Source organism: Nicotiana tabacum, chromosome 18 (genome assembly GCF_000715075.1).
Source record: "Nicotiana tabacum cultivar K326 chromosome 18, ASM71507v2, whole genome shotgun sequence".
In the NCBI taxonomy this organism is placed as follows: Eukaryota; Viridiplantae; Streptophyta; class Magnoliopsida; order Solanales; family Solanaceae; genus Nicotiana; species Nicotiana tabacum.
The window spans coordinates 80,808,802-80,831,894 of record NC_134097.1 but is presented as its reverse complement, the minus strand read 5'-3'; the positions used below and the strand labels follow the sequence as shown (position 1 = coordinate 80,831,894).

At 41.7% G+C, this 23,093-nt stretch overlaps 2 protein-coding genes across 3 annotated transcripts; both read left to right on the top strand.

Moving 5' to 3' along the window:
* The first annotated feature begins 2,842 nt into the window (after positions 1-2,842).
* LOC142172929 (uncharacterized) lies at positions 2,843-13,938 on the top strand. Its single transcript, XM_075237015.1, has 2 exons — positions 2,843-11,618; positions 13,501-13,938. Exon 1 carries the CDS (start codon positions 3,928-3,930, stop codon positions 5,188-5,190), a length of 1,263 nt encoding a protein of 420 aa, XP_075093116.1. The 5' UTR covers positions 2,843-3,927; the 3' UTR covers positions 5,191-11,618; positions 13,501-13,938.
* Positions 12,196-22,411, top strand: LOC142172928 (uncharacterized). 2 transcript variants are annotated; one of them, XM_075237014.1, is made up of 2 exons: positions 12,196-13,500; positions 16,512-22,411. In XM_075237014.1, exon 2 carries the CDS (start codon positions 20,711-20,713, stop codon positions 22,409-22,411), a length of 1,701 nt encoding a protein of 566 aa, XP_075093115.1. In that variant the 5' UTR covers positions 12,196-13,500; positions 16,512-20,710. The 2 variants fall into 2 exon arrangements, with proteins under 2 accessions (XP_075093115.1, XP_075093114.1); XM_075237013.1 differs by having other exon boundaries at positions 12,211-13,500; positions 16,512-20,704.
* The last annotated feature ends 682 nt before the right edge of the window (positions 22,412-23,093 follow it).

The following is a 23,093-nucleotide window of genomic DNA, read 5'->3' as shown; positions in this document are numbered from 1 at the left end:
CCGTCTCACATTGCTAAAGCTCGAAAAGAAATCTGGGGAGAGCTTCCGGGAATTTGGTTTCCGATAGAGGGAACAGGCAGCCAGAGTTGATCCTCCGATGAGAGAGGGGGAAATGGTAGATTACTTTCTACAAACTCTAGAGCCAACTTACTTCGGTCACTTGGTAACGTCAGTTGGCAAATCCTTCAATGAAGTGGTGAAAATGGGAAGCAAGATAGAAGAGGGACTTAAGTCCAATAAGATCGTAAGTTACTCGGCAATTAAGGTAACGACTCAAGCCATTCAGAGCGGCACGGGAGGTGCGCTCGGAAAGAAAAGGAGAGAAGAGGTAACGACAACAGAAGTCGGCAATTGGTCCAGATCTAGAGGTCCTTCCCCTCATTACCAACCCAGACCCCATCATCTAAACTACCCACACATTCCAAATTACCCACCACAACCCTACTACCCACCACAAGAACAACACTTCTCCGTCCATCAAGCCCAGACATACACCCAACTTCCGGTTCGCCCACAATGGCGCGCGCCGGCTCCCCACAATACATACCCACCTCCACATAACACCTACCCCCACCACAAAACCCCTATCCACCGCCAAGAGCCTATAGGAACCCTCCAGGGATAGGTTTCAGGGGAAATCCGGCCTCCAGAAATGAAAGATTGCAGAGGCAAAGAACTTTTACTGAGTTGGGGGAAACTTATATTGCCTTGTTCCACAAATTGAGGCAGTTGGGTTTATTAAATCCTGTGGAGCCTAGATTGCCAAATCCCTTACCCCAAAATATGGATCACTCGGTAAGATATGAATATTGTTCGGGAGCTCCCGGACATGATACCGAGAAATGTTGGAGGCTGAAACATGCGATACAAGATCTTATTGATACCAACAAGATCGAGGTACAGGCACCGGAGGCACCCAACATTAACCAGAACCCATTGCCAAAGCACCCCGAAGCCCACATGATCGAGCTTGTGCACGAAGGAGGGGAGCCGAAGAAACCCTCACAGACAGTGATGATGATCCGTGCCACTCCGAAAGAAAAATCGATCGATGAGGAAGCAGGGGTACAGTTGAAGGGGGAAGATGCCAAGCCAGTGGTGATATTGGGGAAGAATCCATCTGTCGCTACAAGGAAACCAGAACCAGCCAAGTTGGTAATAACGGGAGCATCATCTACACCCGTGGTTGTTGTGAAGGGGGTCTGCAGCGAACCAGTCATCATAAAGATAGTAGTCCAAACACCAGTGATTGATAGCAAGGCCGTGCCTTGGAAGTACGAGAAGGCAGTGGTGATGTACAAGGGACAAAAAGTGGAGGAGAATAGTTGTGAGGTGCATGGACTGACTCGATCAGGACGGTGTTTTGCTCCGGCGGAGTTGAGAAGACCCAATCCAGCTGCAACAAAGAAACCTGTGTCAGAAGAAAAAGCTGAGGAATTCTTAAAGAAGATGAAAGTGCAGGATTACTCCGTGGTCGAACAGTTGAAGAAAACACCGGCCCAGATCTTGCTGCTATCATTACTCATCCATTCGGATGAACATCGTCGGGCCCTGATGAAGATACTAAATGAAGCTCATGTGCCAAATGAGATTTTTGTAAATCACCTGGAAATGATTGCCAACAAAATTTTCGAGGTGAACAGGGTAACATTTTCAAATGATGATCTGCCAGTGGAGGGCACGGAGCATAATAAAGCTCTCTACCTAACTGTCAAATGTGAAGATTCGGCAGTTACTCGGGCATTGGTGGATAATGGCTCAAGCGCCAATATTTGTCCATTATCCACCCTGAACCAGTTGAAGATCGACCACGGAAGAATCCACAAGAATAGCATTTGCGTCCGAGGATTTGACGGAAATGGAACAGCCACCGTGGGGGATATTGTACTTGAGTTGACCATCGGTCCAGTCGAGTTTACTATGGAGTTCCAGGTATTGGATGTCGCGGTATCTTATAACCTTTTGTTGGGACGACCGTGGATCCACGCGGCCAAAGCAGTGCCATCCACATTGCATCAAATGGTCAAGTTTGAATGGGACAGACAAGATGTGGTGCTGCATGGGGAAGACGTTGCATGCACTATAGGAGGTGCCATTGTGCCATTCATAGAAACCAACGATGACAAAGGCCCTTGGGTTTACCAGATTTTTGATGCAGTGTCAGCAAACAAGATCCCCGAGGGTACAAGCATTCCACACCCCAGAATAGCTTCTGCCACCGTCATGATAGTTTCAGAGATGCTGAGTAACGGGTTCGTGCCAGGAAAAGGTCTGGGGGCTGAACTTCAAGGTATTGTCCAACCTGTCTCTTTACCCAAGAATGTAGAGACCTTTGGGCTGGGATTCAAGCCCACATCAGCAGATGTCAGACATGCCCGTAAGATGAAGAAGAAAGTGTGGGTTCTTCCCTAGCCAGTCCCGTGCCTGTCTAGATCCTTTGTCAGAGCAGGTACTAGAAAGTTGTCGGTCCCGAAAGTTCTCGGACCAATGATTGGGCCAGATGGAGATTTAGATGAGGGCTTTGAAAGGTTGTTCGCCGGTGTCAACATGGTAGAAGCTGGAGAAGGTTCCAGTAGGGTGGATATACAATTTGTGGGGCCTAGGGCCAAGATCAACAGTTGGACAGCTACTCCTCTTCCTACCCGGAGGGAGTCTTGGTAGTAGGCTTTGGATTTTCTTTCTTGTTTCCTGGATTATTCCAGAGTTGTAATCCAGTTTTGATTTTTATTCAGTAAAAGTGTGAAACTCTGTTATCCTGCATTTTAATAAAGAGTGAAAGTTTCCTTTTCTTGTTTTGTTTTAATTTTGTTTCTTTTTCTTTTATTTCTGAACAGTTCTCTTTGCACTGGTACTAACTATGTGGCATGCACAACGGATCTTCAACCCAGTCTAAATAATCAATCTGATTCTGAATTAATCGTACAAGAGATTGATTACGATGATGAATCGGAATACAAGGAGGATGATGCCTTCGAAGAGATAAACAGAGAGTTGAGCCAGTTCGAAGAGAAACCTAAGCCCAATTTGAGTGACATTGAAGCAGTCAATTTGGGGGATGTCGACATTGTCAGGGAAACCAAAATCAGCATCCACATTGAGCCTAGCATCAGGGAAGAACTAATCAAAGCACTCACTGAGTTTAAAGACGTTTTTGCGTGGTCGTATGATGACATGCCTGGTTTAAGCACTAAGCTAGTGGTTCACAAATTACCCACTGACCCGGGATGCCCTCCCGTCAAGCAGAAATTGAGGAATTTCAAGACAGATGTGAGTGTGAAGATTAAAGAAGAAGTAACCAAGCAGTTGCAAGCAAAGGTTATTCGGGTCACTCGATATCCTGATTGGTTAGCTAAAGTTGTGCCAGTATCAAAGAAAGATGGGAAGATCAGGGTATGCGTCGACTACCGCAATCTGAACAGGGCCAGCCTAAAAGATAACTTTCCCTTACCCAATATCCATATCTTGATCGACAATTGCGCCGGACGAGAAATCGGATCTTTTATGGATTGCTATGCCGGGTATCATCAGATTCTGATGGATAAAGAAGATGCAGAGAAGACAACTTTTATTACGCCATGGGGGACTTATTGCTATCGGGTAATGCCATTCGGTTTAAAGAACGCTGGGGCAACGTACATGAGAGCAATGACTACTGTGTTCCATGATATGATGTACAAAGAGATTGAGGTGTACGTAGATGATGTGATCATCAAATCCAAGCGTCAGGAAGACCACGTAACAGATCTTAGGAAGTTTTTTGAAAGACTTCGAAGGTACGACATTAAGCTCAACCCAGCCAAATGTGCGTTTGGTGTTCCATCTAGAAAGCTGTTGGGATTCATCGTCAGTCGGCGAGGCATTGAGTTGGACCCGTCAAAGATCAAATCCATCTAGGAATTGCCGCCCCCGAGGAATAAAACAGAAGTAATGAGTCTGTTGGGAAGGTTGAACTATATCAGTAGGTTCATCGCTCAGCTCACAGCGACTTGTGAACCCATTTTTCGGCTACTGAGGAAAGATGCTGCAATAGAGTGGACGACAGAATGTCAGGAAGCCTTCGACCAAATCAAGGGGTATCTGTCAAACCCACCTGTGTTGGTTCCACCTGAACCAGGAAGACCGTTGATTCTCTATCTAACGGTACTGGAGAATTCATTTGGGTGCGTACTGGGGCAACATGACATCACAGGAAGGAAAGAGCAAGCCATCTATTATCTCAGCAAGAAGTTTACAGTCTATGAGGTCAAGTACACTCAGCTTGAGAAGACATGTTGTGCCCTAACTTGGGTAGCACAGAAGTTCAAGCATTATCTGTCGTCATACACCACTTACCTTATTTTATGCCTGGATCCATTGAAGTATATTTTCCAGAAGCCTATGCCCACAGGGAGATTGGCAAAATGGCAGATATTACTCACAGAGTTCGACATTGTCTATGTGACGAGGACGGCCATGAAAGCCCAAGCATTGGTTGATCACTTGGCTAAGAATCCTATTGATGAAGAATACGAGCCTTTAAGGACGTATTTTCCAGATGAAGAAGTGATGCATATAAAGGAGTTAGAACTGACTGAGGAACCAGGATGGAAGCTTTACTTTGATGGGGCTGCGAATGCGAAAGGGGTTGGAATAGGAGCGGTACTTATTTCTGAAACAGGACATCACTATCCTGTTACAGCTCGGCTACGTTTCTATTGTACCAACAACATGGCTGAATATGAGGCATGCATTTTGGGCCTACGATTGGCTGCAGACATGGATGTTCAGGACGTCTTGGTCTTGGGAGACTCGGACCTCCTAGTACATCAGATTCAGGGTGAATGGGAAACACATGATTTAAAGCTTATACCTTATCGACAATGTTTGCACGATCTGAGCAAGCAATTTCGATCAGTGGAGTTCAGACACATCCCGAGAGTTCACAATGAGGTGGCCGATGCTTTAGCCACTTTGGCATCGATGTTGCACCATCCAGACAAAATCCATGTTGACCCGTTGCATATTCAGGTTCGTGATCAGCATGCCTACTGCAATGTGATAGAAGAAGAAATGGATGGAGAACCATGGTTTTATGATGTCAAGGAATATCTCAGGATGGGGATATATCCGGAGCAGGCAACCGGAGATCAAAAGAGAGCCATTCGACAACTGGCAAATGGATTTTTCCTCAGCGGAGGAATGTTGTACTAAAGAACCCCAGATCTGGGATTGCTGAGATGTATTGATGCGGGTCAAGCCACGATAGTGATGACAGATGTACATGTTGGAGTCTGTGGGGCCCATATGAGCGGATATGTATTGGCAAAGAAGATTCTGCGAGCGGGATATTATTGGCTCACTATGGAGCATGATTGTATCAGTTTCGTGCGAAAGTGCCATCAGTGTCAAATCCACAGAGATCTGATTCATTCTCCACCAACGGAATTCCACACAATGTCAACACCATGGCTATTTGTGGCATGGGGCATGGATTTCATTGGGCCTATTGAGCCGGCAGCTTCGAACGGTCACAGGTTCATTTTGGTAACCATCGATTATTTCACTAAGTGGGTTGAAGCCAAAACTTTCAAGTCAGTAACCAAGAAGGCAGTGGTGGATTTTGTCCATTCCCATATCATCTGTAGATTTGGGATCCCGAAAGTGATAATCACGGACAATGGTGCTAATCTTAACAGCAACTTGATGAGAGAAGTATGTGAACAGTTTAAGATTACACACCGTAATTCCACCCCGTATAGGCCCAAGGCGAATGGAGCGGTTGAGGCAGCCAACAAAAACATAAAGAAGATATTGAGGAAAATGGTTGAAGGATCCAGACAATGGCATGAAAAGCTACCATTTGCATTGTTGGGATACCGCACTACTGTTCGTACTTCAATAGGTGCGACTCCTTATTTGTTGGTATACGGAACTGAAGCAGTAATACCAGCAGAAGTTGAAATTCCATCCCTTCGAATTGTCGCTGAGGCCGGGATTGATGATGATGAATGGGTCAAAGCCCGACTAGAGCAGTTGAGCTTAATTGATGAAAAAAGATTGGCAGCAGTATGCCATGGCCAATTATATCAGAATAGAATGGCAAGAGCATACAATAAGAAGGTGCGCCCCAGGAAATTTGAAGTGGGGCAGCAGGTATTGAAACGGATCCTCCCACATCAGATTGAGGCAAAAGGCAAGTTCGCCCCGAATTGGCAAGGGCCGTATGTCGTGACCAGAGTATTATCCAACGGCGCTTTATGTCTGACAGATGTCGAAGGAAGATGCATCGACATGGCTATCAATTCTGATGCAGTCAAGAGATATTACGTGTAATTCTCTTTTGTTGTTTATTTGTTTGTCTATACTTGGTGTTTATCGGATAATGAAATGACAGAGGCAATTCTTTCTTCTATCCAAACACTGTTACCCTTGTTTTACCCCTTTGAGCCTTACTTATTCTTTCATACCCCTCTCTTGAAACCATTAACAAAAATGAAAAATAATGAAAAAAAAGAAAAGAAGGAAAATAATAACAAAAAAAAGGAAGTTCGCAAAAGAAAAATAATGGAACCGAGTGAACTACGTTCGGCCTGATTCCTCAAAGAGGATACGTAGGCGCCTCACGAATCGGTCGTAATGTAACAAAAGTCAAAAATTCCCCGAGAAAAACTGGGGCAGAAGTTATGTTTAAAATTTTTTTTTTAAAAAAAAGAGAAGGTTTTGATTCCAAGAGTTATAATGTTTCACCCATCAAAGTTATTTTGAATTATTATATCCTTTATTTTAAGTCCCACATAAAACCCATACTGATATCCCAAAAAAGACCTCCCGATCAGTATTTGAGAGGTGCCAAGACAGTCAAGTGAAAGTCGAGGATAACACGTTGGTCCCCGACCGAATAAGAATCATGAGCTGAAAGAATTGATAGCCATAAGAATTCCCAGCAGAGAGAATCTTACCGGCAATACTCCAATCCCCGGCTGAGAGAAGCAAAATGAGAGAGTCTTATCGGTGAAAATCTTCACAGGCACCATAAGGCGACGGGAGATGTGAGAACAGAGAGAGTCTTATTAGTGAAAACCCCTCGAAGGGCACTATGAGGCGACAAGATAGATTAGCGGAAGGAATCTGCATTTTGCGAAGAATTGGGACACCTATTTATCCCTAGGAAGTGAGGACAACAGAAAGATTGATCGACACAAATAGACTGGGTTGATTAATCCGGAATGCACGACATGATCGTTGGAATCAGTTATACCACCCAGATAAGTTCATTTCTTTTCTTTTCTCCAGCATTTGTTTAGAAAGATTTTCTCTTTTTCTATCCTTTCATTTCTTTGTTTAAAAGACTTTCTCCAAAAATTTATTTTTTAGAAAGGTCTTTCAAAGCTTACTACCAGTTGCCAAAATGGTACAATGCAAAATGAGAAGAGGACAGGCCAGAGACAAGGCAATAAGACAAAAGACGTTGGTTGCAAGGCCGAATAATATTTGTCTAAAATGGCAAGGAAAGTACGGGAAAGAACCGGAAAAACAGCATGTTGAAGAAATCGTGGGCTAAGTTCCAAGAGGATCCCCAACAGAACTCCAACCGATTATCGACCAAAGTTCCGAGGTAGTAGGACAACACAGAGTGGGAAGGGAAGAAAGGAAAATGCATTTTCAGCAAAATAACCCCCAGCAAGTTTCAAGACACAGAACGGAGAAGTAATAAATGGAAGAACCATCCCTAGCAGAATGTTATCCCCAGCAAATAATAGCATCCCCAACAAGTTTTGGGAACGCCAAACAGGAATAAGGGAGAAAGGGAAGAACCATCCCCAGCAGGAGCGGCACGACCACTCACCATGTTTTAAAACTAACAAATTTTCTTTGATTTGAAGCAGGAAAAGGAAATCTTATTAATGGCGAAAAACATGTCACAAAGAAAGGCACCAGAACTGGGGCAGAAAATTTTCTGCCACCGTTGAAAATTTTCTCGGAGACACGAGGAAACAAATTCAAGTTATTACTTAGAATTAGGCGCCCACCTGTATAATGCGGGCATACCTTTCAGTTTTTCATTTCCTGTTCTAGGCGCCCACCAGTATAATTCGGGAATACATTTATGTCTTTTCATTTCATGTCCTCGGTCGCCCACCAGTATAATGCGGGCATACCTTTCAGTTTTTCATTTCCTGTCCTCGGCCGCCCACCAGTATAATGCGGGCATACCTTTCAATTTTTCATTCCATGTCCTCGGTCGCCCACTAGTATAATGCGGGCATACATTTCAGTTTTTCATTTCATGTCCTTAGGCGCCCACCTGTATAATGCGGGCATACCTTTCAGTTTTTCATTTCCTGTTCTAGGCGCCCACCAGTATAATGCGGGAATACATTTATGTCTTTTCATTTCATGTCCTCGGTCGCCCACCAGTATAATGCGGGCATACCTTTCAGTTTTTCATTTCATGTCCTCGGTCGCCCACCAGTATAATGCGGGCATACCTTTCAGTTTTTCATTTCCTGTCCTCGGTCACCCACCAGTATAATGCAAGAATACATTTATGTCTTTTCATTTCGTGTCCTTGGTCGCCCACCAGTATAATGCGGGCATACCTTTCAGTTTTTCATTTCCTGTCCTCGGTCGCCCACCAGTATAATGCGGGCATACCTTTCAGTTTTTCATTTCATGTCCTCGGTCGCCCACCAGTATAATGCGGGCATACCTTTCAGTTTTTCATTTCATGTCCTCGGTCGCCCACCAGTATAATGCGGGCATACCTTTCAGTTTTTCATTTCCTGTTCTAGGCGCCCACCAGTATAATGCGGGAATACATTTATGTCTTTTCATTTCATGTCCTCGGTCGCCCACCAGTATAATGCGGGCATACCTTTCAGTTTTTCATTTCATGTCCTCGGTCGCCCACCAGTATAATGCGGGCATACCTTTCAGTTTTTCATTTCCTGTCCTCGGTCGCCCACCAGTATAATGCGGGCATACCTTTCAGTTTTTCATTTCCTGTCCTCGGTCGCCCACCAGTATAATGCGGGCATACCTTTCAGTTTTTCATTTCATGTCCTCGGTCGCCCACCAGTATAATGCGGGCATACCTTTCAGTTTTTCATTTCCTGTTCTAGGCGCCCACCAGTATAATGCGGGAATACATTTCTGTCTTTTCATTTCATGTCCTCGGTCGCCCACCAGTATAATGCGGGCATACCTTTCAGTTTTTCATTTCCTGTTCTAGGCGCCCACCAGTATAATGCGGGAATACATTTCTGTCTTTTCATTTTATGTCCTCGGTCGCCCACCAGTATAATGCGGGCATACATTTTTGTTTTCATTTCATCGGTCGTCCACCAGTATAATGCGGGCATACATTTCAGTTTTTCATTTCCATGTCCTAGGCGCCCACCAGTATAATGCGGGAATACATTTCTATCTTTCTCATTTCATGTCCTCGGTCGCCCCACCAGTATAATGCGGGCATACCTTTCAGTTTTTCATTTCATGTTCTAGGCGCCCACCAGTATAATGCGGGCATACATTTCATATTTTCACTCAGGCACCCACCTGTATAACGAGAGGAATACGTTTCAGTCATATACTGCAGATCTTGAAATCAGTAACCCACCGGAATGCAGAAGGTTACAACAGGAATCCCCAGCAGAAAATAATAAAAAATCCTCAGCATCGGAAAACAGAAGGTTGCAACAAGAGGTCCTAGCACAAATTCAAGCACACGAGTCGCGTCTTGAAAGAAGCGGCCTATGAACATCAAATTATGCCCAGCATAACAAATCTGATGAAGAAAGCTGTATCCCCAGAGGAACCACCGAAAAGCTTAATGAAGGAGGCCATATCCCCAGCGGATCGAACAAAATGATGAAAACTGGTATTCAGAAAAGCAAGAGGCCAGTTTCATCCCCAAGTTCTCGGAAGAAAGGCCCCAGAAGAAGCACAAGCCGACAAGAAAGCAGGTCAACAAGAACGAGTTAAAGATAGATGAGATTTTATGATCCGTAGTCTAGCCTAGCCTCTTGTTTTCTTTTAATCACGGTGTAACAAGGAGATCGATAAGCAGTGGTAATAGCGTGCAACAGCAGTAACATCGCAGTCCCATGGTAGTCCCAGCTACCAAAACTTCCCGAACTACATTAACCTAATTCCCCTTTAGCCAGGGATATGTAGGAAACCTTTGAAGCAAAGGTTCGGTTAAACCTTTTTCAAAAAATGCTTCACACGGAGTACTCGGATGGGCAAAAATCGCTCGCTTTATCTTTGCACGAAAACCCTTCGTGTCTCTTCGGGCAAAGAGGGGCAGCTGTAAGCACGTGATTTTTGCCCTATGAAAGAATTACTCCCAAAAATTCAAAATAAAATAATTTTCCTTGTGTGCAATTTTTGTGTTCTTCGTGGCATTTCTGTGTAATTATTTGCATTTTGTCTTTGCATGTTTATTTGTTAGGTTAATAAAAAATATAAAAAATATGTTGCATTTGAGTTTAATATTTAATTAAGTTTGTTTACAAAATGAAAAAATCATAAAAATAATGTACTCTGCATTTTTAGCATTTAATGTCCAAATTGGGTGATTTTCTCGTTAGTCGCTATTTAATTGTGTGTTAACTGTTATTAAGAGTTAATTAGTATTTCCAGATAATTTTGGATTTTATAATTTAATCTTAGCATTCTAGCTTTATTATTATTTAGGAAATTGAATAAATAGAAAAGGATAAAAATAGAAGAGATCGGATTGGGCCTTTTCTTCAATTGTAAGTCACAGGCCCAAAGAGACCCAATCTTCCCAAACGACCCAGTCCATTTCGAACTGGGTCGACCCAGTCCATAACCCAAAAAGACCCAAACCCCATTTTCATTTTTTTTCTTTCATTTTTCACAAAAAAACAAAACAAAAACAAAAATCAAAAGAAAAACCTAAGACTACCCGTAACCCCCCCCCCCTCTCTTTTCTTCTTCCTCTCTTTCTCTCTTTCTTCTCCAAATATCCTCCCATGGCAGCCCCTCCCCCTCACACCCCTTCTCCCTCACGTCACACACAGCACATATACACACACATACGCGACGCATACACACACAACTCGTCGATCTCCCTCTCTTGTCCGCCATGGTTGCGTCTTTAAGATCTTGCCACTGCATCCATTGCTTTGCTTCTTCTTCCTCGTCACATGCTGCCCGCCATGGCTGCGTTTATAGCTCTTCAAAATGATCAAAAGATCTCATCATTGCTGTCCGCCATGGCTGCGTCTCCAAGCTCTTCAAACGAGCACGAGATCCCGTCGTATTGTTGCTCGTTGTTTCTTCTTCTTCGCCCGTCGCTACTGCTGCTTCTCCTTCTTCATCCGGCAAGTTGCTCCAGCCATGGCTGCTGCCACGCTGCCATGGACAACCACCAAACGACACCTGAACAAGAGGACCATCTAGCTTCGGACTGCTGCTGCGTTCTTCACTGTCCATTTGCTGCTGCCCGCGCTCCTTATCCTCCAAGATCACGTTGGATTCTCCTTCTCCAAGATCATGTCATTGTTGCTGTTGCGTTTCTTCATTGTTCGCGCTGCTTCCATGCTTCCTTTTCCGTCCTTTTCCAAACAACCAAACTACTTTCCGTTCGAGTTCGTCGTCGCTTCGATCTGGTTAGTAGATTTGAGTTTCATGTTGCCCGTATTTTTGTTTTGATATTCTCGGATCTAAAATCGATAAATGTTCGATTCTTATTTTGTTCGTGTCTATTGTTGAATTAATTTTCTAGTTTGTTCATATGTTTTGTTGATTTAATTTTCAGATTTAAATGGAACTTTGATTAATTAGTTTTTCAGTTTATTTCATGTGCTTTTATTTATTTATGTAAAAAGAAATTGTTAGTTTAATTTTAATGTTGTTAGATTCAAAAAGAAAATTGTTAGTTTAATTCTAATGTTGTTAAATTCAAGTTGAAATTGTTAGTATGTAAAAGAATTTGTTAGCTTAATTTTAGTTTAATTTGTAAAAGAAATTGTTAGTTTAATTTTAATGTTGTGAGATTCAAAAAGAAAATTGTTGGTTTAATTTTAATGTTGATAGATTCAAATTGAAATTGATAGTATGTAAAAGAAATTGTTAGCTTAATTTTAGTTTAATTTATAAAAGAAATTGTTAGTTTGATTTTAATGTTGTTAGATTCGATTTGAAATTTAATTAATTGTTTTTCAGTTTATTTCATGTGTTTTATTTGTTTTTGTAAAAGAAATTGTTAGTTTAATTTTTAATGTTGTTATAATCAATTGAAATTTAATTACTTATTTTGGTTTGTTTCATGTGTTTTTATTTATTTTTGTAAAAGAAATTGTTAGTTTAATTTTAATATGGTTAGATTCAAGTTGAAATTCAATCAATTATTTCTTCTTCGGTTTATTTTATTCGTTTAAAAGAATTAAGTTGTAATATAGAAATATGTTAGTTTAATCGCTTGAATCCGTTCTTTGTTGTTTAATTTAGATTTAATTCGTGTTTATTGATTGTTAGAAGTTCGTTTTAATCTAGTGAATTAATGTGAGTTTATGTTTTGGTTTGTAATTTTTGATTTTGTTTGAATCATGAATCTTTGTTATAATATTGTTGGATTTAATTTGAAGATTAATTGATTAGTTGAGTTTTAGTGATTTGAATCTGTTCATTTATTTTGTTTAATTTGAATATATTTGTTTGTTAATATTGTTGAATATGCAAATATATGTGTTGTTAAAAAATATCGTTCAGTCAAAATAATTTCGATTGTTGATTTGTTGTTCATAGTTTAAGTTGGAATTCGTTGATTGAACTGGATTAAGGATTGGTTATAGCTGGTAATTTAATTTTAGGTTCTTAGATAATTTTGAAGTTAAACAGATTTTGAATCGGGGCGTAACAGTAGTTTTAGGGGTAAAACGGGAATTAACCAATTACGGATTATTTAATTATGGTGGGGACCAGACATAATGATAAAAGCAAAAAGGAAAAAGCGCGTAATGATGTCTACTTTGCAAAAAGAGGGAACATGAGGGCCCACTTTGACTACTTTTCAAAAAGAGAGAACACGGAGGGCCCACGTTGATTACTTTTACTAAAGTAAAAGTGTGAGTAATAATAAAAGTTAAAGGGTGCACATAGTGGAAGGATTGGGTCTTGCTTGGATATATAAGAGACTCATTTGACACTTAATAGGAGGAGAATTTTTTGGGAGAGATAAAAAATTTCAGAACTAAAGAGGAGATAAGAATATACTTTTAATCTTGAAGAAGAGGATTTCTAAAATATCTTAATACTATATTCCGTATATTCCTGAGTGTGATTTCTGCCTACTGTTTGCTTCCGGGATTTTCAATTGGTTTCTTGAGTTAACTGTTGGTCCTTTGTTATTGCTTTATTGGGTGGTTGCTGGAATTTCTGTTCGGTTTTCAAGTCTACTACTGGGTTTTCTGACTGTTGATTGTTTGTTGTTGTCGCGCTGTTGCTACTGCTGCTGATCCTATTCTTCCTTTCTTTGTATTCAAATACCAGGTACACTACTCTGAATCATTTCAACATATGTATTGAAGATGAAATGAAATGGCCGGAAGATTTAAGTTTTTTTTAATTATAGAATATTCGCATTTTAGTTAAATATTCATTATGCGTCTCATGTTATGTAAATGGTAGAAGTATTTATTATGTGAAATATTAAACTGCGGGACTAGTGGATGGGTGTCAGTATGAACACCATAAGTATTAGTTTCGGCTTTGTTAATTTTTTAGCTTAAAATCGCATTCAAATCGTTAGTAAATATTCAATACGGGAAACCGACTTAATTTGAGGGAAGGTTAGTAAACTCTAGATTTGAATTTGCAAATTTTGAAATAGAAGCAATTTGAGTTTTCTTTCTATCTTTAAATTTTGTTAATAACAAAGGCTCGCAAATATTAGGCAAACATAATAGGCCAATAATTTTGTAGAATCTGCAGGCATACAAATATTTTCGTTTTTTTAATTATTATTATTTTATTTTTTTCGTCATTTATTCAGTTTTTTTTTGAAAAAAAAAAGTTGAAAAAGAAATTTGTAAAAAATAAAAAAAATATTTTTTTTTACAAAATATTTTCATATAATAGGCCAATAACTGAGTGATGTTTTAATGGGTGATTCAACGTTGCAAGGCTAAGAGCATTAATCCATTAGGCGCGAGTTTGAGCAAGATGAGTCAACATTTAAGTTTAATAAACTTTTTAATAAGCTTTAGTAATTATGGTTAAATCTAGTTTTAAATGGTTTTGAATAACTAATTTCAATAGTTTTTTTTATAACAATGTAAGCTTTAAGTTAGCTATAATCAGGATCTTTTGATTTTTAATTGTCGAACTTCGTAAATTTTTTACAATTTCGAAATTTTTTTTAATTTATTTTTAGTAAAATTCCTTTCTATTGATATTTGTCTTAATCTAGTAATTAGTATGTTATGTGTTATTATTTTTAAGCTCGTAATTAATTAGGATTTTCTTTCTTTATTTTAGAGACTAATTTTAATAGAAAAATGTAGTCGCTTTAGGATTTGTCCACTTAAAATAAATGAGATGAGCCTCGCCTAGTAAAATGTATAGATTGCGGGGCCCTCACAAATGTATGCATTAAATACTTAGAACATCGGAGTTGGCCGTCTAGAAAAATTTTACGGCCTTTCCCAAAACAACAATACGCTAGTCGTTCTAGGCGTGTCTTTAACAAATTATTTTCTTAAATATGGGTGTGCATTTATGTAACCCAAATCCAAATCTCAACGGAGTCGAAATGTGTCGATAACCATGGGTGCATTGATTGCGACGTGGTCTGAAATACGTTTTCACAATGTTGCAATTCTCCGTAAAATAATAACAATAAATAAATAATAATAATAAAAGAGGCTAAGGGTTAAAATTTGCACATAAGTTCATAATTGTATAAAATCAGATAATCAAGTCGAATATGACAGTTGAGCGACCGTGCTAGAACCACGAAACTCGGGAATGCCTAACACCTTCTCCCGGGTTAAAAGAATTCCTTATCCGGATTTTTGGTGCGCAGACTGTTAAATAGAGTCATTCTTTTCCTCGATTCGGGATTAAATTGGTGACTTGGGACACCCTAAATCTCCCAAGTGGAAACTCTGAAATAAATAAACAAATCCCATTTCGGTTGTCCTTTAATTGGAAAAACTCCCTCTGCGCCCCTGCGGGTGCCGGAAAAAGGAGGTGTGACAGCTCTGGCGACTCTGCTGGGGTATTTTACCCAGAACCACTGGTTCAGGGTTAGAAATTCGAGCCTTTGATAAATTGTTATAATGTTGCTTTATTATCTGATATTTTCATATGATACATGCTTAATGTGCAAAATGATGTCTTGTTACCGCTTTGATATTATCTGACTGTATATATAAACTGTGTTGAACCCTTCTCTCCTCACCTCTGGGATGTGCTTACTGGTTGAGACTCCCTATTCTGTTAGTGTCATACCCTGAAATAAAAAAGAGGCTCGGACAAGTTACTAAGCCGGATGGCCTTTTGGTTCCCAGAAAGTTGCCCCCTCCTCGACTCGAGTTGTCCGCTCAGGTAAGCCAGGTTTAGAACAAAAAACCCAGGTTTGAAACTTAATATAACAAAACTTCATGTCGGATCCCTAGTAGGAACGATTATTTGCATCATGTTGCATTTGACTTAGGGGACTCAACACAGGGGTTGGGTCCGTCTAGGATTAGCAACCTGAAATGAAAAGACCATCCTGATGCATCCTATTTATGTTGTGCATTTATTTGTTCCAAACCCGCATGTTGACCGGCTTTAATCTTGGGAACGTTGGAAAATTGAAAAAAAAGGGAGAGAAAGAGAGAAATAACAAATAAGGAGTTAATTGATTCTTTTAGAAAACCGAGTGTCCAAGTACTATCAGAACTCTCCCGAATTTTTTAAAAAAATATTTTACTTTTTAATTTTTTATTTATTTACCCATAATAAAAAAAAATAGAGAGAAATAAAAACATTCAGTGTAGGAAAGAATCCTTTATTTTAGTTTGCTTTGTTTTCAAAAAACAAACAGGAAGGAAAAATAGTGTCTTTTGCTAAAAAATGGAAAATATATTTGTTTTCAAAATTAATTGGTTTATTGGCCCGAACTACGATGGTTTGATTCTCACTGGGTGTGAGATACGTAGGCAACCCTCATCGGGTCCAACCTCCCTTTTGTAAAAAAATATCCAAAAAGTCTATTTTAATTTTCGTTATAAATAAGTCGGATGATGCCGTTTTTTGCAAAAATAGCCGAATGTTCCTAAACAGGACGCCGGAAGGCTGACATTGCATAAACGGCCATCTTTGGTCATCATTTTTGATTTTTGACCAGTTGACTCTCGCAACCTTAAATGCTTCGTTCTCGAAGTGCTAAAAGGCCGCATTTGAAAACCGAGCCCATCGTTTTGAAAAAAAAATCTTGGAAAAGAATATAGATAGTTTTATTTTGAGTCAAATAAAAGTTTTTCGTTGGCATAATCACCTTAATAAATGCGCAGGATGAGCACAATACAAAACGAACCCTTTTCAATAATGACCAAGATCCCTTTTGAGTTGCGATTATGGTGGAATGACCTAGGAAAGGAAGGGCAAGACAAAGTAAAGAAGTATCTGAAAGATCTCCCAGATTTGCTTAACATCCAGCCTCGGGGTGATATTATCAGATCATTGGTCACTTGCTGGGATTCAGCACATAATGTATTCCACTTCTCGGACTTTGAGCTCACCCCGACATTGGAAGAAATAGCGGGATACATCGGAAATGATGAAGCTACGTTAAGGTTCAAGTACTTGATTGCACCCAGGGCCGTCACTATACACCGGTTTCTGGATTCCCTAAAAATACCCCGAACATTTCACCATCCAGATTTTGCAAAAGGTTTCTGCAGTCTCCGCCTCATATATGCTAGATACGGCCACGTGGGCGGGTTCAATAAGCCAGACTTCAAACTATGCAGTAGAGATAACCGACAAAAGTGGGATGAACACAGGCTGGTAGCTTTTATGATAGCTTTTTTGGGTCTTATAGTATTCCCAAGGAAAGACGGAAACATTGATTTGAAAGTAGCTGGGGTCGTCAGTACCTTGCTCACCCAAGATAAAAGCACTCTGGCGCCTATGATTATGGCTGACATATTCCGGGCTCTCACTGCTTGCCGAGCCGGGGGCAACTTTTTCGAGGGATGTAACCTATTGTTGCAAATGTGGATGATCGATCATTTATGCCACCGCTCCCAGCTCTTGGGTTACGGTTCGCCCGAGAAGACTTGCATTGGAGAATTTTACACAAGAATCAAAGGGGTTAGTCTACCCGAGGGAGTCACAGCTTGGACGTCATTCTTCCGAACTCTCACTGCCAACCAAATCCAGTGGACGCTCGGATGGTTTCCTGTTGAGGAAATCCTATACATGCCGGCAACCAGGCCCCACTTTCTGTTAATGGGACTCAAAAGCATCCAATCCTATGCACCGTATCGGGTTTTGAGGCAACTTGGGAGGTATCAAGTAGTTCCGAAAGATGAAGACTTGAGTACCCAGGTGGTTGAAATCAGTCCTGACGGTCGGTTCCCCGAAAAAGAAGTTCGCCAGATCTGGAGTGAGTGTCAACATTTGACGGCAAATACTTGCGTGTTGGATACGGCTAAAGGAGAAGTTTCCCCGGGGTATCACGCTTGGTTCAGAGGTGACACGTCCTGCGAGAGACCAGCTAAAAGACCTCATCTCATAGATTTTGCTGAGTCATCCCAGGAGCAATGGAACTGGTTAGCAAAGGAAAATGGTTATCGGGTGGAGATCGGTGAGTTGAAGCAACAGGTTGAAAGTCTGAAATTCAATAACAGTGTGCAAGTTGCTGCGGATCGAGGTGAAAGGAATAGATTGACCCAAGAAAATAAAGAACTTAGGGCCCAAATCCAGAAATTGAGAATGGCTCCTGATAAACAACCAAGGTGTCGATCAGATGAGCAGTTGATAAAAGGGCTGAAAAATGAAGTCAGGGAATGGCGGGATGGTTTAGAAAAATTTGAGAACATCATGGCAAAACTCAAAGCACAGTGGGGTACAAGAGCAGATAAGCGTTGCCGATACTTGAATCAATTGAAACACGACCACGAGAAAGCTCTTGCCAACATGAAGAGAAATGTGGCTACACTTGAGGGTAAAACAGTTAAGCAGGCTGAGGATTTCCAAATTGAAAGCGGACACTGTTACGACTTGTTGGCCTAAATGGAGGTAGAAGTGCGGCAACTGAAAAATCAGCATATGCAGGATTCTCAGGCATTGAAAACATGCAGTGATCAGATAAAACGCCTGATTCTAGAAAAGAAGCAAGCAAGGGACAGGATTAGAGCCATTGCCCGCGCCATTTTTAGAAGATGTCGAGCTTGTGAAGACATGACCCATGCTACTTTTGTCTCAGCAGTGCTGATCTATGTGAAACGGACCATGAATGAATTAGAGCAACTCAAAAGGGACTTGGAACCTAGGCCCGCGGCGAGGCCGAACGATGCCCCGCGGGCACCCATATTTGAAGCTTTAGAGTATGCGTAGTTCGTGTCTATATTTCTTTATATATTTTTTTAGCCTATGGTTTGTCTGTCCATTGTCTTTTCACATCAAAGTGTTTCTGTAGTATTGGAACTTGTATCTGACCTTAGTTTGTGTTTGTCATTTTCTTTCTGCAAAAAGGATTTTAGTTTGTAATGTTTGTTTTAAGTAGTGAAAAATTGAAAATCTTTATGCATGAACTATGCTTGGTCTTATTCGTGCGGGGTCACGATGCCTAGGCAATCTCTATAGGATTCCACCGTAATTGTTAAATAAAAAAAAAGGGAGAGAGAGAGGGAGAAGAAGAAAAAGGAGATTCTGGAACACTCGAAAGAGGTAAATAAAATAAGCCAGGATGATGTGTGCGGTCAGAGCAAAAGCATGTTAGAAATGGTTAACTGCCTAGGAACATTGCATCCCAATGTGCAATTACAATATTTGTTAAGATGCTAACACTGACAAGTTTGTTGTTTTTCAATCCAATACCAGTTAGTTTGTTAGGGCGTGCTGGCACAGTACCATTATCAAACAAGATCGAAAGGTCCTATACCAGAAAGCATGACTGGGTTAGACAACAGCGTTGAGTCAGAAAAGACGGCCAATCAGATGCTGAAGGATGCCTTGGAGAAAAGGGAAAAAATGAGGCTAGAAATGAATGAAATGCGAATAGCCTTATCTAGAGCCTAGAAGGGGAAGGAACTACCCGTTACTCCTACCCTCCAACCAATAAACACGCCGGAATACCTTTCCACCGGCCCTTCAACGAGTTTCCCAAGCCATCACTACTATCAGGGAAGAGAGGCCTATGATCACCAAGCCCCACCACCCAGTCAAAACCCTCCTCCACCAAATGTTCCCGTCTTTGTAGCACCTCCCCCAGCCCCATTGCACAGATCATCTAGCGAGCTGATGTTTCAGGCTCACGACACACAATATTACCCTCCTGAACTCACATTCAAAGCACCCGAGCCACATACCTATAATCCCCACTTTGAGGTCCCGGCGGAGATTGAAAAGCCGACCACTTTGAGGGGGAAAAGATGAGCTACTAATAGCTTACTTTGGCCAGAGTTTGAGTGGGTCGGCACTGGAGTGGTACACGAGACAAGATCCGAGCAGGTGGTACACCTGGGATGACTTGGCACAGGCTTTCACAGTACATTTCCAGTACAACCTTGAGATAGTCCCAGACCGTCTCACATTGCTAAAGCTAGAAAAGAAATCTGGGGAGAGCTTCCGGGAATTTGGTTTCCGATAGAGGGAACACGCAGCCAGAGTTGATCCTCCGATGAGAGAGGGGGAAATGGTAGATTACTTTCTACAAACTCTAGAGCCAACTTACTTCGGTCACTTGATAACGTCAGTTGGCAAATCCTTCAATGAAGTGGTGAAAATGGGAAGCATGATAGAAGAGGGACTTAAGTCCAATAAGATCCTAAGTTACTCGGCAATTAAGGCAACGACTCAGGCCATTCAGAGCGGCACGGGAGGTGCGCTCGGAAAGAAAAGGAGAGAAGAGGTAACGACAACAGAAGTCGGCAATTGGTCCAGATCTAGAGGTCCTTCCCCTCATTACCAACCCAGACCCCATCATCTAAACTACCCACACATTCCAAATTACCCACCACAACCCTACTACCCACCACAAGAACAATACTTCTCCGTCCATCAAGCCCAGACATACACCCAACATCCGGTTCGCCCACAATGGCGCGCGCCGGCTCCCCACAATACATACCCACCTCCACATAACACCTACCCCCCACCACAAAACCCCTATCCACTGCCAAGAGCCTACAGGAACCCTCCAGGGATGGGTTTCAGGGGAAATCCGGCCTCCAGAAATGAAAGATTGCAGAGGCAAAGAACTTTTACTGAGTTGGGGGAAACTTATATTGCCTTGTTCCACAAATTGAGGCAGTTGGGTTTATTAAATCCCGTGGAGCCTAGATTGCCAAATACCTTACCCCAAAATATGGATCACTCGGTAAGATATGAATATTGTTCGGGAGCTACCGGACATGATACCGAGAAATGTTAGAGGCTGAAACATGCGATACAAGATCTTATTGATACCAGCAAGATCGAGGTACAGGCACCGGAGGCACCCAACATTAACCAGAACCCATTGCTAAAGCACCCCGAAGCCCACATGATCGAGCTTGTGCACGAAGGAGGGGAGCCGAAGAAACCCTCACAGACAGTGATGATGATCTGTGCCACTCTGAAAGAAAAATCGATCGATGAGGAAGCAGGGGTACAGTTGAAGTGGGAAGATGTCAAGCCAGTGGTGATATTGGGGAAGAATCCATCTGCCGCTACAAGGAAACCAGAACCAGCCAAGTTGGTAATAACGGGAGCATCATCTGCAACCGTGGTTGTTGTGAAGGGGGTCTGCAGGGAACCAGTCATCATAAAGCCAGTAGTCCAAACACCAGTGATTGATAGCAAGGCCGTGCCTTGGAAGTACGAGAAGGCAGTGGTGATGTACAAGGGACAACAAGTGGAGGAGAATAGTTGTGAGGCGCATGGACTGACTCGATCAGGACGGTGTTTTGCTCCGGCGGAGTTGAGAAGACCCAATCCAGCTGCAACAAAGAAACCTGTGTCAGAAGAAAAAGCTGAGGAATTCTTAAAGAAGATGAAAGTGCAGGATTACTCCGTGGTCGAACAGTTGAAGAAAACACCGGCCCAGATCTTGCTGCTATCATTACTCATCCATTCGGATGAACATCGTCGGGCCCTGATGAAGATACTAAATGAAGCTCATGTGCCAAATGAGATTTCTGTAAATCACCTGGAAATGATTGCCAACAAAATTTTCGAGGTGAACAGGGTAACATTTTCAGATGATGATCTGCCAGTGGAGGGCATGGAGCATAATAAAGCTCTCTACCTAACTGTCAAATGTGAAGATTCGGCAGTTACTCGGGCATTGGTGGATAATGGCTCAAGCTCCAATATTTGTCCATTATCCACCCTGAACCAGTTGAAGATCGACCACGGAAGAATCCACAAGAATAGCATTTGCATCCGAGGATTTGACGGAAATGGAACAGCCACCGTGGGGGATATTGTACTTGAGTTGACCATCGGTCCAGTCGAGTTTACTATGGAGTTCCAGGTATTGGATGTCGCGGTATCTTATAACCTTTTGTTGGGACGACCGTGGATCCACGCGGCCAAAGCAGTGCCATCCACATTGCATCAAATGGTCAAGTTTGAATGGGACAGACAAGATGTGGTGCTGCATGGGGAAGACTTTGCATGCACTATAGGAGGTGCCATTGTGCCATTCATAGAAACCAACGATGACAAAGGCCCTTGGGTTTACCAGATTTTTGATGCAGTGTCAGCAAACAAGATCCCTGAGGGTACAAGCATTCCACACCCCAGAATAGCTTCTGCCACCGTCATGATAGTTTCAGAGATGCTGAGTAACGGGTTCGTGCCAGGAAAAGGTCTGGGGGCTGAACTTCAAGGTATTGTCCAACCTGTCTCTTTACCCAAGAATGTAGAGACCTTTGGGATGGGATTCAAGCCCACATCAGCAGATGTCAGACATGCCCGTAAGATGAAGAAGAAAGTGTGGGTTCTTCCCAAGCCAGTCACGTGCCTGTCTAGATCCTTTGTCATAGCAGGTACTAGAAAGTTGTCGGTCCCGAAAGTTCTCGGACCAATGATTGGGCCAGATGGAGATTTAGATGAGGGCTTTGAAAGGTTGTTCGCCGGTGTCAACATGGTAGAAGCTGGAGAAGGTTCCAGTAGGGTGGATATACAATTTGTGGGGCCTAGGGCCAAGATCAACAGTTGGACAGCTACTCCTCTTCCTACCCGGAGGGAGTCTTGGTAGTAGGCTTTGGATTTTCTTTCTTGTTTCCTGGATTATTCCAGAGTTGTAATCCAGTTTTGATTTTTATTCAGTAAAAGTGTGAAACTCTGTTATCCTGCATTTTAATAAAGAGTGAAAGTTTCCTTTTCTTGTTTTGTTTTAATTTTGTTTCTTCTTCTTTTATTTCTGAACAATTCTCTTTGCACTGGTACTAACTATGTGGCATGCACAACGGATCTTCAACCCAGTCTAAATAATCAATCTGATTCTGAATTAATCGCACAAGAGATTGATTACGATGATGAATCGGAATACAAGGAGGATGATGCCTTCGAAGAGATAAACAGAGAGTTGAGCCAGTTCGAAGAGAAACCTAAGCCCAATTTGAGTGACACTGAAGCAGTCAATTTGGGGGATGTCGACAATGTCAGGGAAACCAAAATCAGCATCCACATTGAGCCTAGCATCAGGGAAGAACTAATCAAAGCACTCATTAAGTTTAAAGACGTTTTTGCGGGGACGTATGATGACATGCCTGGTTTAAGCACCAAGCTAGTGGTTCACAAATTACCCACTGACCCGGCATGCCCTCCCGTCAAGCAGAAATTGAGGAAGTTCAAGACAGATATGAGTGTGAAGATTAAAGAAGAAGTAACCAAGCAGTTGCAAGCAAAGGTTATTCGGGTCACTCGATATCCTGATT

Excerpts from the sequence above, each read along its gene's own strand:
- LOC142172929 (XM_075237015.1), top strand. The coding sequence starts at position 3,928 with ATGAGTCTGTTGGGAAGGTTGAACTATATCAGTAGGTTCATCGCTCAG.
- LOC142172928 (XM_075237013.1), top strand. The coding sequence starts at position 16,513 with ATGAGCACAATACAAAACGAACCCTTTTCAATAATGACCAAGATCCCT.